The 17,513-nt window shown below is 42.4% G+C and overlaps 1 protein-coding gene and 1 pseudogene across 2 annotated transcripts in view; both read left to right on the plus strand.

Moving 5' to 3' along the window:
• Positions 1-2,381: 2,381 nt before the first annotated feature.
• Positions 2,382-3,418, plus strand: LOC110509846 (glutamine synthetase-like; annotated as a pseudogene). The gene is made up of 3 exons (XR_016493139.1): positions 2,382-2,460; positions 2,640-2,898; positions 2,999-3,418. The product of XR_016493139.1 is annotated as a glutamine synthetase-like (transcript).
• Positions 3,419-9,232: 5,814 nt separating this feature from the next.
• The window catches only part of arrdc1b (arrestin domain containing 1b), a 63,553-nt gene continuing 55,272 nt past the window's right edge, over positions 9,233-17,513 (plus strand). The window contains exon 1 of the mRNA XM_021590984.3: positions 9,233-9,658. Coding sequence (XP_021446659.1) covers positions 9,541-9,658 — 118 coding nt within the window. The 5' untranslated portion in view covers positions 9,233-9,540. The remainder of the gene's footprint in view (positions 9,659-17,513) is intronic.

The following is a 17,513-nucleotide window of genomic DNA, read 5'->3' on the forward strand; positions in this document are numbered from 1 at the left end:
ATATTGAACCAATGTGGACTGGCTGTTGAACTGGTGTCTGTGCCCAGTGGGAGGACATGCTTTACATTAATTTAATGTGTGCACAACCAGCTAAACTTACCAGGTGTCAGGTAGAGCAAATTGTTCAATATAAACAAAATAAAAACTCACAAATACCGTTGTGTGCTCACAAATGATACATTTTGTTAAAGAGGTTTTTTGATGAAGACCAATTGACAAAAGATTATTGTCCTAGAAAAACATGATATTTGGGAGAATACAACAGTGTGCAGGTTTATTTTGTATGCCTTTTCTTTCTGCACTGTATGTCTACACTGTAACGGAGAACTGTAAATTATATAGTAATTTGGTGTATTATCATCAGTGAAATACTCTGCAGCATACTGTAAATTATGGTGCATTGTGGGAAATATGGGCAGGGAAAGAATTGCTGTATTACGAATGGTACTGTAATTCCATTTGACAGAATACAGTACCGTACCATACCTTTTAGAGCGCCAAAAACCTCTTGACCACTAGTGGGTGCATGGTATTGTGGTTTCTGGTTCATTATCATATTTTTGCGTTTGCCTTGGAAGAGGTTGTATTTGTTGCAACCATGAGTGAGAATCCTGTAACAATTTAACTCATGTGGTTACAATGCCCCATCAATTTGTATAGGGTACAGATCGGAGTGGCAGCAAGTCTTTAACCTTAAATGGTTGAACATTTTGCCATATTCTTTGGTCTGTTTTTGTCCTGTAGTCGCTGCCAGCTTGGAAGCTGTTGTTAAGGCCTGCAGAACTGTAAGTGATATAAAACACCAAATATTCTTGAATATACTGTGTAAACACTTTACATAGCAGCCAACCTACTAGCACCAATACCTTGTAATTACAGTAAAATACTGTGAAATACAAACCCCTACACTCAATTAATTTCATTCATCCATTAATTCATTCCGATTCTGATAGCATTGACTTTTTTACAGTATAATACAGTAAATTTTACGGTATTTTATTGTGTCATTACTTGCTTTGATACCGTATTTATATTACAGTAAGTGTTCTGTAATATGAAATACATAATTTTACTTGCCACAGAGCTGCCTGTAAGCCACTGTAAAATTCACAAATTCTCTGCAGGAAGGTAAAAAGAAGTTCTGAATTTGACTTGTAGTGTTTACCTGACAAGAAAGCATACTTGTCCAGAGGTGACATGTATAATGAAGTTTTGCTTGCTTCATCAAGCCCAAAGCATTAGGCCCATCTCGCAGAACATTTTATCTCTAGTACAGTGATGTTAATGTTGGAATTGATATTGTGAGAATTGTGATGGCTCCAGCACCTACCATGTCCAGGGATCCAACAGTGACAGGTACCTGATCCCAGTGGCTATGTTCCCCCTCAGGAGACTGAAAAGATTTGGCATGGGTCCTCAGATCCTTAGGTTCTACAGATAGAACCTGCTCTACAGAGCATCCTGACGGGTTGTTTCACTGCCTGGTACGGCAACTGCTCTGCCTCCGACTGCAAGGCACTACAGAGGCTAGTGTGAACAGCCCAGTACATCACTGGGCCAAGCTTCCTGCCATCCAGGACCTCTATACCAGGCGGTGTCAGAAGAAGGCCCTAAAAATTGTCAAAGTCTCCAGCCACCCTAGTCATAGACTGTGCTCTCTGCTACTGCACGGCAAGCGTTACCGGAGCGCCAAGTTTAGGTCCAAGAGGGCTCTAAACAGCTTCTACCCCGAGCCATAAGACTCTTGAACATCTAGTCAAATGGCTACCCAGACTATTTGCAGTGCCCTCTCACCCCTCTTTACACCACTGCTACTCTCTGTTGTCATCTATGCATTGTCCCTTCAATAACTCTACCGACATGTACATACTACCTCAACTAACTGGTGTCCCCGCGCATTGACTCTGTATCGGTACCCCCCTGTATATAGTCACGCTTTCGTTATTTCGCTGCTGCTCTTTAATTACTTGTTGCTTTTATCTCTTATTCTTATCTGTATTTTTTTTAAACTGCATTGTTGGTTAGGCGCTCGTAAGTAAGCAAGCATTTCACTGCGCATGTGACTAATAAAATTTGATTTGATGTTCCGGGACCATTTCACCCTGTCACCCAACAAACTGGTACTGTGTGAGGTCCTTAAGTACAACCGCTTGCCTGCAGGTACCTGTAAAAAAAATAATTACTGCAAGAGATCACTTTTCTACATCAGTTGACAGATACCAACTGGTTTTGGTCAAGATAAACAGCAGCCTGTAGGCTTTGACTGTCTAATATTTCCCTTTCAATCAAACTAACCCTACAGTATGCCTTTTCTCTCCTATACAGAGTGTGACATACTTTCAGGCTGTAAGAAGGTGAAGGACTATACCCCCTAGTTTTGAATGGAGCAGGAGTACACTCTCCTAGGGATGGATGGTCACCCTTATGGCTGGCCCCAAAATGGATTCCCAGGTCCCCAAGGTGACTGACTCTATTGTATTATACCATGTGTCCTTGTTCATTTCATAATGTAAATGGTCTTGTGCACTCGGAAAAGCACTACATATATTAAATCTACCTCAATCTATATGTCCATATACAATCTTAATGTTATTAAATAGGCCTTTGAATTTGTTTCCATTTAACTCTCTCTCTTTCAGGTCCACACTACTGTGGGGTTGGTGCAGACAATATCTATGGCAGGGACATTGTGGAGTGTCACTACAAGGCATGTCTCTATTCTGGGCTCAGAATCTGTGGCACCAATGTTGAGGTCATGCCGACTCAGTAAACTTAGACTTTTTTTTCTCCAATGCTGTATAACAAGTCTTTCAGGATGGTTTTAAAGGGGAACTGGAACGGCGCGGGCTGCCACACCGAAGTTAGCACCAAGGAGATAAGTGAAGAAGGGTGGCTGCAGTGAGTATTACTGTAAAAACATTATTGCACTGTCAGGTTCTGTAAGGCTGTATAACTATGAGATTTGGTCCAATACCTAACCCCTCCCCTCTTCAAACAGACATATTGAGCAGGCCATTGAGAAGCTGAGCAAGCAACACGCCGAGCACATCCGTGTGTATGACCCTTGCGGAGGCCAGGACAACATCAGATGCCTCACAGGATTCCATGAAACCTCCATCACCCTCGCGGGTCAATATGTCTTCTATGCCAGGGTGGCCAACCGCGGGGCCAGCATCTGGATCCCACGCTAGTTGGGCCAGGAAGGAGAATGGCTACATTGAAGACTGTCGGCCCTCCGCCAGCTGTCACCCTTATGCCATGATGGCATCACAAGCACCTGCCTGCTCGGGTGGAGGAGGAAGAGGAGAGTACATGAGAGAGTGACCAGACTCATACAGTATGGTACTGTAGCTGCTGGTTCGGGGAAACCGGCCCGTTACATGATTGTAGGAGAGAACTATATTGTAGCCAAAGCAATCTGTAGTGATATTTTTTGATTTGCTGACTTTGAAGAGTCATTACTTGAAGGTAGGTTGAATGTTTATGGTCAATTATAGTTTTACATATTTCAGATTACAGCTGGTCCAATTGGCATATTATTCAGTTTGTCTGAAATTGAGATTAAATAAAGAGGTGCAGAATTGAATGAGCCGCATGTTCTTTAAAATGACCACTAGGTGGAATCATGATGCAAGTTTTGATTGTCACCCCTCATACTGGACGTGAATGACAATAAAATGAATAGCACAATAAACTCACATTAACCTTTGATTGTAAACTATTTGAATATATTGACAACACATGACAACCAGTCAAATTAGACTGTAAATGCATTGAATCAGGTTAGCTTATTTATTACCAACATGTCAGCTGTGGTTAAAACAACACACACATCACGTCAAGCCATACTGCATCTCACCCATTGACAAAACTTGAATGGTGATGGAATGGTATTACTTTAGTTTGGCATCATGAATTTCTCATCATCAGGAGTTGAAGTGGGAATTTGGAGGTGGAGGTGCCCTGCTCACTGTCATCTGCCATGTCTCTCCACACTTTCCTATCGTCTTATGTTCACACTCTGGCTCAACAGTAACCCTAGCCCTAACCCTAGCTTCATGTTCGCACCCTGGCTTAACCCCAACCCTAACCATAACCCTAGCTTCATGTTCGCACCCTGGCTCAACCCTAACCATAACCCTATCTTCATGTTCGCACCCTGGCTCAACCCTAACCATAACCCTAGCTTCATGTTCGCACCCTGGCCTAACCCTAGCCCTAACCCTAGCTTCATGTTCGCACCCTGGCTTAACCCTAACCCTAACCATAACCCTAGCTTCATGTCTGCACCCTGGCTCAACCCTAACCCTAGTCCTAACCATAACCCTAGCCCTAACCCTAGCGCTAGCCCTACCCCAAGCTTCATGTCTACACCCTGGCTCAGCCCTAACCCTAACCCTAACCCTAACCCTAGCCCTAACCCTAGCTTCATGTTCGCACCCTGGCTCAACCCTAACCATAACCATAACCCTAGCTTCATGTCTGCACCCTGGCTCAACAGTAACCCTAGCCCTAGCTTCATGTCTGCAACCTGGCTCAACAGTAACCATAACCCTAGCTTCATGTCTGCACCCTGGCTCAACCCTAACCCTAGTCCTAACCATAACCCTAGCCCTGACCCTAGTCCTAACCATAACCCTAGCCCTAGCCCTGCCCCAAGCTTCATGTCTACACCCTGGCTCAGCCCTGACCCTAGCCCTAACCATAACCCTAACCCTAGCCCTAACCCTAGCCCTAACCCCAGCTTCATGTCTACACCCGAGCCCTAACCCTAGCCCTAACCCTAGCTTCATGTCTGCACCCTAGCCCTAACCCAAGCTTCGTGTCTACACCCTGGCTCAACCCTAACCCTAACTTCATGTCTACAACCTGGCTCAACCCGAACCCTAACCCTAGTTAAAACCCTAACCCTAGCTTCATGTCTACACCCTGGCTCAACCCTAACCCTAACTTCATGTCTACAACCTGGCTCAACCCGAACCCTATCCATAACCCTAACCCTAGCTTCATGTCTACACCTTTGGCAAGGAGTGGAATGTTAGCTGAAGATATTGGTACCAAACTACCTTACCCTAGCCATAACCCTAACATATTAATGTAAACGCTATGTATAGTTATGGAAAGTATGGAAAGTATTCAGACCCCTTGCCGTTTACCACATTCTGTAAGGTTACAGCCCTATTCTAAAATTGATTACATTATTTTTTCCCCTCACAATACCACATAATGACAAAGCAAAAACTGTTTTTTTAGAATGTTTTGCTAATAAAAAAAAAATACAGAAATATTACATTTACATAAGTATTCAGACCCTTTACTCAGTAGTTTGTTGCAGCGATAACAGCCTCGAGTCTTCTTGGTTATGATGCTATAAGCTCGACACCTGTATTTGTGGAGTTTCTCCCATTCTTCTCTGCAGATCCTCTCAATTCCTGTCAGGTTGGATGAGGAGCGTTGCTGCACAGCTATTTTCAGGTCTCTCCAAAGATGTTCGATCGGGTTCAAGTCCGGGCTCTGGCTGGGCCACTCAAGGACATTCATAGACTTGTCCCGAAGCCACTCCTGCGTTGTCTTGGCTGTGTGCTTAGGGTCGTTGTCCTGTGTGCTTAGGGTCGTTGTCCTTCATTAAGGATCTCTCTACTTTGCTCCATTCATCTTTGCCTTAATCCTGACTAGTCTCCCAGTCCCTGCCGCTGAAAAACATCCCCACAGCATGATGCTGCCACCACCATGCTTCCCCGTAGGGATGGTTTCAGGTTTCCTCCGGACGTGACGCTTGGCATTCAGGCCAAAGAGTTCAATCCTGTTTTCATCAGCTTTGTCACAGTGACCAGTGGGGTCTTGGTTACCTCCCTGACCAAGGCCCTTCTCCCCCAATTGCTCAGTCTGGCCGTGCGGCCAGCTCTAGGAAGAGTCTTGGTGGTTCCAAACTTTTTCCATTTAAGAATGGAGGCCACTGCGTTCTTGGGGACCTTCTGTGCCTCGACACAATCATGTCTCAGAGCTCAACAGACAATTACTTCGACCTCATGGCTTGGTTTTTGACATGCACTGCCAACTGTGGGACCTTATATAGACATGTGCGTGCCTTTCTAAATCATGTCCAATCAATTGAATTTACCACAGGTGGACTCCAGTCAAGTTGTAGAAACATCTCAAGGAGGATCAATGGATATTGGATGCACCTGAGCTCAATTTCGAGGCTCATAGCAAAGGGTCTGAATACTTATTTTATTTTTACTAAATGAGCAGAAATGTGTAAAAAGCTGTTTTTGCTTTGTCATTGTGTTGTGTGTAGACTGCTGAGGATTTTTTTTAAATGTTAATCTATTTTAGAATAAGGCTGTAATGTAACAAAATGTGGAAAAAGTCAAGGGGTCTTGAATATCTTCCGAAGGCACTATATGCTGAACATAGCTGAATCTGGGACCAATTTAACAACCGTCATGTATACAATTTGAAGGTTGGTTCAAACTGCCGTTGGTACTACGCTTGTAGTTAAATCCATAACACATCATCAAACCACCCAGCAGTAAATGTCTATAAACTGGTTGCATAATACATGTGTTTACCTGATTTGAACCTAGTAGGTGTCTGGATGAGGATGTTGAGTATAATAGCCTTCTGAGACCAGAAAGTTTATTTTTTTATTTTTTACATAATGTAAGTCTTTGATGTGAAAAATGTACTTATTACCTAAACATGTTATTTATTTTTTATTGTATGTGCAAAATTGTCCTCCGTAGTGGTCATTAGGACGTAAATATTAAAACATTAACATTACAGCCAATGGTACAGTAGGTGAAAAACATAGTTGCGGCATCCAGGTGTCCACTACTGAGGGCATTTCTTGATAAGCTCTTATTTATTGTGAAAAAAATATATTACACAGTCCTCATAACTCACTTAACTATTCCTGAGATATTCACTTACTAGAAACAATTAGAATATCAAACTCACAATTTTTTTTATTAATAATTACATACATTTCCATACACACTTCCATAAAATGTGCTAATTTTGACGGCAGCCATTTAATTAAGAACCAGGAAGATAAAGTTGTCAAGGTCACACCCCCACATGTGATATCAGTGAAAAGCCAAGTGTCAATGGTGGGTGTAGCTGGTGCATGGAAGTCAGGCGCAGGAGAGCAGAGATGAATGGACAAAGCACTTTACTTAGGCAATCATAATACAGAACGCAACCGAGTCACAACACAAATGCCCAAAGAACAAATGAGGCAGCACAAAGTATGAAACCCAAGTACAAAGTACCGGCTGCCACAAATCACGGGTATAAATAAAACCCGCCGCAACCCAGCCTGGAAGCATGCCAACCTTGACAATAAACAATACCCCACACAGACATGGAGGGAACAGAGGGCGAAATACACATGTAAATTAGTAGGAGATGTAAATCAGGTGTGCAGGAAGACAAGACAAAACAAATGGAAAATTAAAGGTGGATCGGCGATGGCTAGAAGACCAGTGACGTCGACCGCCGAACGTCGCCCGAACAAGGAGAGGAACCGACTTCGGCGGAAGTCGTGACACCAAGAATTTCCTCTCAAAGGGACAACAGGACTTATACAGTGGTTTGTATGGCATCAGAGGTATGGACCAAGAACTGATGTGTACTAGAGAGGACAGAAATGAATTGCTGGATCTCAGGAGGATATGATGTGTGCTACTGATATCAAGTCCTGATATCTGAATGCCTCTATATGCTGGTGTTACTTCCATCTACGCCTTCAGTTGCCATTTCATGTGGCTATGGACTGCTGCTGGAATCACGTTTATATTCATTGATTTATCCTATGCATTTGAAAATGGCTCATAAATTCAGTAATAGAGGTGGAGTGAATGTCAAAGAGGGTAATTTCAGATACTTCTACAGGCGTTTGAACCTACAGTGAATCAGCAACCTGGAGGCATATACAACATGCTGCTTCAAAATTAAATACTTATTCAGACAAGATGAGAGCCATTTCCATGGATACTGGCAGTAACTTGGCAACTACTGCGTCTGTCTGTTGTCATGGAAGCATCTGTCTCATTGCATGTGATGTACTCTGCTTTTTTAACAGCCCAGTCATTGTCTGTCTCTCTCTCTCTCTCTCTCTCTCTCTCTCTCTCTCTCTCTCTCTCTCTCTCTCTCTCTCTCTCTCTCTGACACACACACAAGCTTGTGTGTGTGTGTGTGTGTGTGTGTGTGTGTGTGTGTGTGTGTGTGTGTGTGTGTGTGCAAATGCAATAACTGTATGTTTCACAAGCTTGCACTTCAGTATATCACCTTACTACATGCACTAATAAAGCAATAAGCGTAGATAAATGACTTACTCAGCTTAAACGGGGAACAACTAGCTCCTCATTTGGGAACAGAAGTCCCATTACCACTTCAGCTTGGGAGCTCATTCTCTCCAGGATACTTTCATTCTTTTCTCTGAGAGCTATAAACTATCACATTCCTTTGCTCCAGAGGTAGGCAACCATGGTCCTGGTGTGCCGCAGTCACTTCATGTTTTTGATTTAAACACTCTGGAAAACCAGGTGTGTTGAATTTTGTCAATCACTGAACTAATCCATTAGCTCAGTTGGTCTGACATGGTGCCCAGTTGGGACAAAATCCTGCAATATCTACGTCACTCCAGGAACAGGGTTGCCTACCTCTGCTCTGATCAGCCATCCTTTCTGAGTGAGACAAATTGCTGATGTCAGCAGCATGTAGCTAATCTCGATCTGGAGATGGGGAGTGCCCTGCTGTCTACCATTTTCTAGTGAGGTGGGGATGGAGGTGGAGATGGGTGAAGAGAGGGGTAACCCACCATACAGTGTATGATGCATCCGTCCTGTAAGTCAGTGAATGTGTGGTCCAACTCAATCAATGGCTCAATGTCTGCAAAATAGCATGTTTAAGAAATATAGAACATTTCAGAGACCAATGTTGAGTAGTGTAATGTGTACTGTGGTTATTACAGTGTTATTATAGTATCTCCACTGGGAGGTGTACTGTGAATATGTCAAGATGACCTAAACGCAACTGCTTGAATAACATATATTTACATTATGTGGCTAGTTATGAAAGAGTAGGCTACCAACCTTGAATATTTTTTTAGAAATATATATTTGTTATTATTAACAACAAGTATAACAAAATGCACTTGAATATAATACATATTTGTTTATTGACGTCACTGCTCTTGAAAACTCGGTGGAGTGCATGCTGCAGGTGAGATTAGAGAGCCAGAGACGGAAGGGGAAGCGAGACATCCCACTCCCTCGTTTTTCTGGTTATATTACAGTCCATGAACTAGCAGACTAGACCCAGCTGCTATCGCATTGGTGCCTATCGGGAGAGCCACCCCCTTAAGCAGACCGAAACTAACCATGTTTTTCAGTGGTAAACGGCCTCAGTAGTACATCTTTATTTATCCACCATCTTCGAGAGAGCTCGGTTCAAATTTCCATAGGCGGCGGAAGACCTGTCCCTCGCGCACCATAATCCGTTTTTTTGTTGTGAGACGCGGAGGGTAGCGAAGTCATGGGCAAGCTTCAGGAATTCGATATTACTTTTACCAACAACAAAGTGGTCTACAGCCCTGGCGAATCCATAAGTGGGACTGTGAAAATTACAAGTGGTAGCTCACTGCAATATAAGGGTAAGATGTAATTATTTGTTGATACATTTACCACTGGCTCAACGAAGCGCATTAGGATTCGATTTCGGTGGACGAACTGCGGGAGGGGTGGAACTTTTCCGCTCTTTACATGGTTTAAATGAAAGATGCTGTCCTTAATTTCCAAAAATGACATGTATGAGTTTTCTATTGTCTATTGTATTTGCCTTTTGTCATGTAACATTGTATTAGTAGTATCCTACATTTATGTTTGGATAGCTATTGTGCGTTGGTGCTGGGTAGTGGGCATGCCTGTTCTTGACTGTGACAGCTGCTGATTTCAGATGTTTACAGCAGTTTTGGTAACAGTTACTTTCAGACAGTAGCAATATCCCGTAACATTATCGCATCCTGTTTAGTTCTAGTTTAGTATGGCCTGTAGTTTAGTTATCATAGTTGTATATATGTTGCCAGTTATTCCAATATGATGTGGAGAAAAACCACAAGAACAGAAAGTCAACAGGTGTGGCAGTGTAGTGTTTTTTTTTTTCAAGGTGTGAATGTCTGATTTTAATCTGGTCAATTCCCACTGGACAGACGACAATTCAACGTCTATTCCACGTTGGTTCAACGTTTAAATGAAATTTAAATGACATGGAAACGTTGATTCACCCAATGTGTGCTCAGTGGATTGTTACTTAAAAAGACAGATCATTTTAGGTTTTGTATAGATTATGTTTTTGAGATGGTAGAAGGTCGAAAATAGGTTAGGTAAGGTGGAGGGCAGCTTGTGAGGTTTCCATGAAGGTACACAAAGCACTCATTGTTTAAATTGTGTGTAGAAGTAGTCTTAGATGAGATTCCTGGCAGATAATAGGGGAATGCAATCAGCCCATAGCCATAGACAACTTCACAATAAGTATATTTCACTTCACATGATATATGACCATTACACAACATCATTAACAGCTCCTTGCTTGCAATAATACAGTATATGTAATTTTCAGACTTGTTAGATGGCAGTCTCATCTCACAGACAAGCCTAGTGCGATGGCAATAATCTATTAGGCAATAAGATTTTGGCCCTTTAAATTGGCAAGTGTGGTTACTTGAAATGCAAACCCTTCCCAGAATCCCCATTAATGTAGTTTGACTAATGCCAAGTATTTTGCAAGCATCCTTTGTCTGACTTCCACTTTAATCTGTTTGCTTTCTTTATTAAACACCTGCATATGGATCTAAATTTGAAATCACATGATGTGTGTTATTCAAGTATTGCTATTAAGTTTGAATATCATATATATATATTTTTCTGTCTCAATCATGTCGTGTGACATGGTGAATTTAAGCCAACATTTCTCAGTCTCCTTGACATTCTGAGCCTGATCCACCTTGACATGTATGTATTAGTAGATTAAGACCGTCCCATGTTTGCAGACCTGTGACACATCGCATTAAGACGGGTCGTGGCGCGTACTGTGATACGTTACACTGGGAGGTCATATTGGCACCGGGCCGGCCGATCACACATCCCTATGGTGACTGATGAGACTAGTAGGTGTGAGCTCCGAGGACGGAGACACTTGGGGGGTAGTGTTAGTGGGTAGGTGTTGTCATCAGCCTAACACCAACACCCTCATAGAATCCGGCAGTTGTCAGTAGATAGTCTGTAACTTGCCTACCACATTCTGTGTTTAAGTAATACACTCACAGCATTCACATTAGACTTCTAGCGTGAAACCTGTGACCAGACCATGTTATCATCCCCCGATGTGATACAGTGCCGTGCGAAAGTATTCGGCCCCCTTGAACTTTGCGACCTTTTGCCACATTTCAGGCTTCAAACATAAAGATATAAAACTGTATTTTTTTTGTGAAGAATCAACAACAAGTGGGACACAATCATGAAGTGGAACGACATTTATTGGATATTTCAAACCTTTTTAACAAATCAAAAACTGAAAAATTGGGCGTGCAAAATTATTCAGCCCCCTTAAGTTAATACTTTGTAGCGCCACCTTTTGCTGTGATTACAGCTGTAAGTCGCTTTTTCCCATTCCTCCTTGCAAAACAGCTCGAGCTCAGTGAGGTTGGATGGAGAGCATTTGTGAACAGCAGTTTTCAGTTCTTTCCACAGATTCTCGATTGGATTCAGGTCTGGACTTTGACTTGGCCATTCTAACACCTGGATATGTTTATTGTTGAACCATTCCATTGTAGATTTTGCTTTATGTTTTGGATCATTGTCTTGTTGGAAGACAAATCTCCGTCCCAGTCTCAGGTCTTTTGCAGACTCCGTCAGGTTTTCTTCCAGAATGGTCCTGTATTTGGCTCCATCCATCTTCCCATCAATTTTAACCATCTTCCCTGTCCCTGCTGAAGAAAGGCAGGCCCAAACCATGATGCTGCCACCACCATGTTTGACAGTGGGGATGGTGTGTTCAGTGTGATGAGCTGTGTTGCTTTTACGCCAAACATAACGTTTTGCATTGTTGCCAAAAAGTTCAATTTTGGTTTCATCTGACCAGAGCACCTTCTTTCACATGTTTGGTGTGTCTCCCAGGTGGCTTGTGGCAAACTTTAAACGACACTTTTTATGGATATCTTTAAGAAATGGCTTTCTTCTTGCCACTCTTCCATAAAGGCCAGATTTGTGCAATATACGACTGATTGTTGTCCTATAGACAGAGTCTCCCACCTCAGCTGTAGATCTCTGCAGTTCATCCAGAGTGATCATGGGCCTCTTGGCTGCATCTCTGATCAGTCTTCTCCTTGTATGGGCTGAAAGTTTAGAGGGACGGCCAGGTCTTGGTAGATTTGCAGTGGTCTGATACTCCTTCCATTTCAATATTATCCCTTGCACAGTGCTCCTTGGGATGTTTAAAGCTTGGGAAATCTTTTTGTATCCAAATCCGGCTTTAAACTTCTTCACAACAGTATCTCGGACCTGCCTGGTGTGTTCCTTGTTCTTCATGATGCTCTCTGCGCTTTTAACGGACCTCTGAGACTATCACAGTGCAGGTGCATTTATGAGGAGACTTGATTACACACAGGTGGATTGTATTTATCATCATTAGTCATTTAGGTCAACATTGGATCATTCAGAGATCCTCACTGAACTTCTGGAGAGAGTTTGCTGCACTGAAAGTAAAGGGGCTGAATAATTTTGCACGCCCAATTTTTCAGTTTTTGATTTGTTAAAAAAGTTTGAAATATCCAATAAATGTCATTCCACTTCATGATTGTGTCCCAGTTGTTGTTGATTCTTCACAAAAAAATACAGTTTTATATCTTTATGTTTGAAGCCTGAAATGTGGCAAAAGGTCGCAAAGTTCAAGGGGGCCGAATACTTTCGCAAGGCACTGTATATGGCACATCCTTGTTGAATGAAGGCTCCTTAGGTTAAGAGATTCTGGACCCATTTCAGGCTCTTTCTCAGGCATGACATCACCCTTTACTGTAAATGCCCGTCTATGTGATCAATGACATCATCCTTTTAGATGCAATGGCTCCCCTATTTGATTGATGACATCATTATCCATTAAATGCCTTGACTCTAAATCTAATTAACAACAGAATATTTTAAATGCCCTGGCTATAACCGGATAAAATGTCTTGATTTCTTTCCAGTAGTAATGCCAGCCATGTTTTTTTAGACTGTGATTGGTGAAACATTAATACCAGACAAATAGGGTCCAGGAGTACTCTGTATTCCTATCACAGGCTGTATCCTCTCCCAATACTCTCACTATCTATCTCAAAACACCAGACATATAAACCTGTTTTTTGGAGACCGAAAGAAAATCTATGTAGATTAGTGAGAACAGAAAATACATCATGTTTTCTGTGTCCACCCCTAATGTTCAGATTCAAATTCAGAATGCCATTGTTCAAATGTATCCCATCTTCTCTTGATATGGTTGCTGCTGCCTCATTCCAAACCGATGGTGATATATACCATACTTTCCTGTGTGACAAATGTCAGCACTCTTGTCTTCTCTCCCACAGAGGTTTGTTCCTCAAGCTTCACTGCCGATTGCCGGAGGGCCACTGCCACCCCGCAGAGAGAAAGGAGGGGAAATTGGTTGAAATTGATCTCTGTCTCCTAGCCACACCATTGTCCGTGAGCTACCTAGTGCCTACACAATCAGCCTAGTCTCTCCTCTCGTTTAGTCAGTCTGCATGAAGTCTGTAAGGCCCCAGGAGACAATGGGTACTCAAGAGCTTTTTAAAATCATTCTGCTGATGTGTAGCCATGTCTATTTGGCTTTAGAGCCAGCCCTAGCAAGCCCTGAATCATGTTGAGGAACTGCATCAGACACTGCATTAACACCAGGTTATTGTATTTCATTCTGTCATCGTCACTATATGCAACAGGACTGCTGTGAGGATATTTTAGGAAAGGAGATCAATCGGGTGTGTCGTTTCTGTGGATAAATATGTACTTTTGTGTGTATACACTATCTGGCACTACAGTACATACTATTATGTGTATGCTATCCATTACATGGATGTCTTCATTATGTGAGCTTTATGGACTGGCTCAATACCTGCCTTGCATCTGCATTGTGGTCTGAGTGAGGTGTATACAGTTACCCAGTGTTGTACAGCAACTAATAGAATAGCAAGAACAGTGGTGTGGTGCAGCCTATGGTGTGTCTGTATGTAGAGACGGACCTTGAATGATGAGGGAGATTCACTGGCCCACTGTATTATTGATGAAGAGTAGACCATTAGTCTATTTCCATTGATTATCTAGCAGAGGAAGACAAACACAAGGGGCGGCAGCATTGGGCCAGTAACCGAAAGGTTGCTAGATCAAATCCCCGAGCTGGCAAGGTAAAAAAAAACTGTCATTCTGCCCCTGAGCAAGGCAGTTAACCCACTGTTCCCCAGGCGCCGTGTATGTTGATTATGGCAGCCCCTCACATAAAGGCTAGCTCAGGTAGACATAGGTAGACCATGGCGTTCTGTTTTTCTTTGGTTACTTAGCATTCATTCAGTGGCAGGGGAACCCACAGAGTCAATAATAAGACTGTGACCGTCCCTTTATAGATCTGACATGGTGGCTGTGAGAATCATGGTGTCTATTACATGTATGTTCACTGTACTGCTCTGTGTTGACTGGCTGTCTGTCTTTCCTGGAGCTTCCCCTGGGTGAGCAGCATGGTGGGCCCCAGTCTGAATATGTGACCCGATTCAGGAAACTAGGCGTAGGTCGCAAGTCACGACTTCACAGGAGAGCAGTTTCAATGTAAAAACAATTTTTATCGAAATGTGTTTTTTTTGTCGGCAGAAATGCCTTCTTGAACATGTTAACTTTCATGTGCCTTAATAACAAACTTGTATGCCATCTGTAAATATGAATAAAATTGTTCAATTATGAGCCTTGTTGGTTAAGCCACATAAAAAGATAGCAACCTTCCACCTAGTCATGATTGGCTGAGATAATGAGTGGGCTGGACACGCCGAGAGATAAGTTCGGATTGGTCTGCCATATAGAAGGCTTTTGTCTATTTTAGCTGGTCAGTCTGTGTTGGAATTCTGTCGAACGCTGATTTTTTAAAATGTAGCTGCATAATGTTTGCTCTCCACTTTCTGGAGGATCGAGTCTTGAAATCAGTGGAATTAGAGTACGATAGCTAGAGAGATGGCGAAAACACTTGTTTCTGGATTACGTCTTAAAACTAAAACCATTTGTGGCATAGATTCATGACAGGGAGACGCGTCCACCATGTATGTAAGATAGTCTAGCTAGCTACATTTTCAGATATTACACTTTTAACATTTTTACAAAGTGGTTTCATTTCAAGCTAAAGTGTATTGTTAGCTACTGTTAGCTGGCTGGCTCGTTAGCTAACGTGATGTGATGTGTGTGATCTTACATGTTGTTTGCCTAGCTACGTTCCTTGTTTACCTAGGTAGCTAGCTACAACACCCATTGAATATGGCCGGTGTCAGTAAAAGTCGGCAAAAAAGCATAATGAAATTGTTGCCAGCAGAGCCGTTTAGGCTGTTTTCATGTTATCCAGAGGTAAACAAATTATCGTCCAGAGCATTAACGAGATGTGGGGGGCTAAAGCTTAAGAGGGTGTGAACGATGCTAAATGGGTGTAGACAAAGAAGAGCTCTCTCACCGTAACACTAAAATGCAATTTTCTCAAAAATGAGTTGACAAGTTTATCAACTTTCAAAGCAGAATTACTTTCCCATTGTTCTTCAAATGCAATGTACGATATACCATTTTGTAGCTCTGAGTCTCTACTTTTATCCAATGTAAAAAACAGAAATTCAAATATTGCTACATAAGACTGAATCCAGGTGGTGAGTCACATATAGACATCTGATACAGTAAGGTAACCCCACTGTATTGATACTGCTGGTTTCATCAGGCTTTGGGAAGCTTGTGGTCAGGATGTATATAATTGACTCACACATTTGATGTCCATCTGACTGTCACTGGAAGTGTCCAATTTTGAGGCTGGTAGGAAATGAAACTAACATTTCAGGTGAAAACGCCACATCAGTCTGATGAAGTCCCATCAAAGGGCTCTTTGAGAGTTATACGTAAGGGGAGGCTGGTTTTTCCCAACCTGACATTTCAGGTGAAAACGCTATCTGATAACCTCTTGCAACTAGGCCAATAAAGAGAAACCAGAAACGAAACAGGTTTTCAGACCCAGTATGGATGGTTGATACTAGCATCTAGTCTGTTGTTCTTTTGAAGTGGCCAGTAATGCATGTTTGGTTTAACTTTACAAGCCTAAGCAGACTGTAAAGAGCAAGGTGGGGAAATTAGACCTGGACCTATTCATCCTATTTGTTTGTGGCTGGCTGATAATGGATGATGCCGGCGCTTGCAGAAAACAGAAACAGACAAACATTTACTGTAACCCAACACTCATGAACTGTAACGGGAACAACTGCCCTCATGCCAACAACACTAAAGACACTCTTTACTTTCTCCTGTCATGTGCTGTTTCCATGACTGACTAGCATGTTTCAGTGTGCCTTGCTAGGCCTACAAAACACAAGGCTTTCAAACGCATGTCATTTGGATGGTGCGACTGTGCAATGTTTTGTTATCACTATCAGTTTGAACTTTTATGGTTCATTCCCTAGTGACCTGGGAAACCACCAATCAGCATGAACCTTGATGACTCTTCCGTCTCCCCCAGTTCAGCACACACTCCCTGCCTTCCTGGCTGCAAATTGTAGTGAGTCACAAAGAAAGCCTTTCCCACAGGGCCAGAGTCTCAGTTTCTCCCTGGTCTGTCTAGATTGAGGGGTTTGACTAAATCATGATATCATCATAGCCCTGAAATAGTGTGGAGGGAAGATTGTTTGTGATTAACCTAGATGTATCAGACTCAGGTGGCAAAAGGCCCAATCATCAGACTTTGACTGGACTACTTACCAAGGGTAAAAAAAAATATTTATACAATATTGTTTCATGGCATCCCTAACAGCCACCAACCACTACCTCCCCCTTGGCTTAGATATGATTGAACCTTTTCTGGCCTGCGTACCCCAACTCCCTCATAAACCCCTAATCTATCAGAATCCCTTGGTGGAATCCCACCCCTTCCTCACCTCACACATCTCCCCCACTCTTTTTTTCTAAGTTAACAGGACTTAGTTCCCTTATTGTATTGTAATATTGTAATATCTGCATGGCGAGTGTACTTGGCTCCACTGGAGACATTGGTTTTAGTAGACTTCCTTTCCGCTTGTCTCTTCTGCAATGATCTGTAAAGGTGTAAGCAACAAGTTCATTCTCATCATTTGACTGGCTTTAACTTGTTCAATCGTTAGAGATCCATGAAGTCAGAGGAAAGGATGTACTGGAGACTGCCAAAATAAAGCAAACACCAACATAAAGTGTCTTAATAGGGCA

This window comes from Oncorhynchus mykiss, chromosome 29 (genome assembly GCF_057628025.1).
Source record: "Oncorhynchus mykiss isolate SJ-2025 chromosome 29, ASM5762802v1, whole genome shotgun sequence".
Taxonomy (NCBI): Eukaryota; Metazoa; Chordata; class Actinopteri; order Salmoniformes; family Salmonidae; genus Oncorhynchus; species Oncorhynchus mykiss.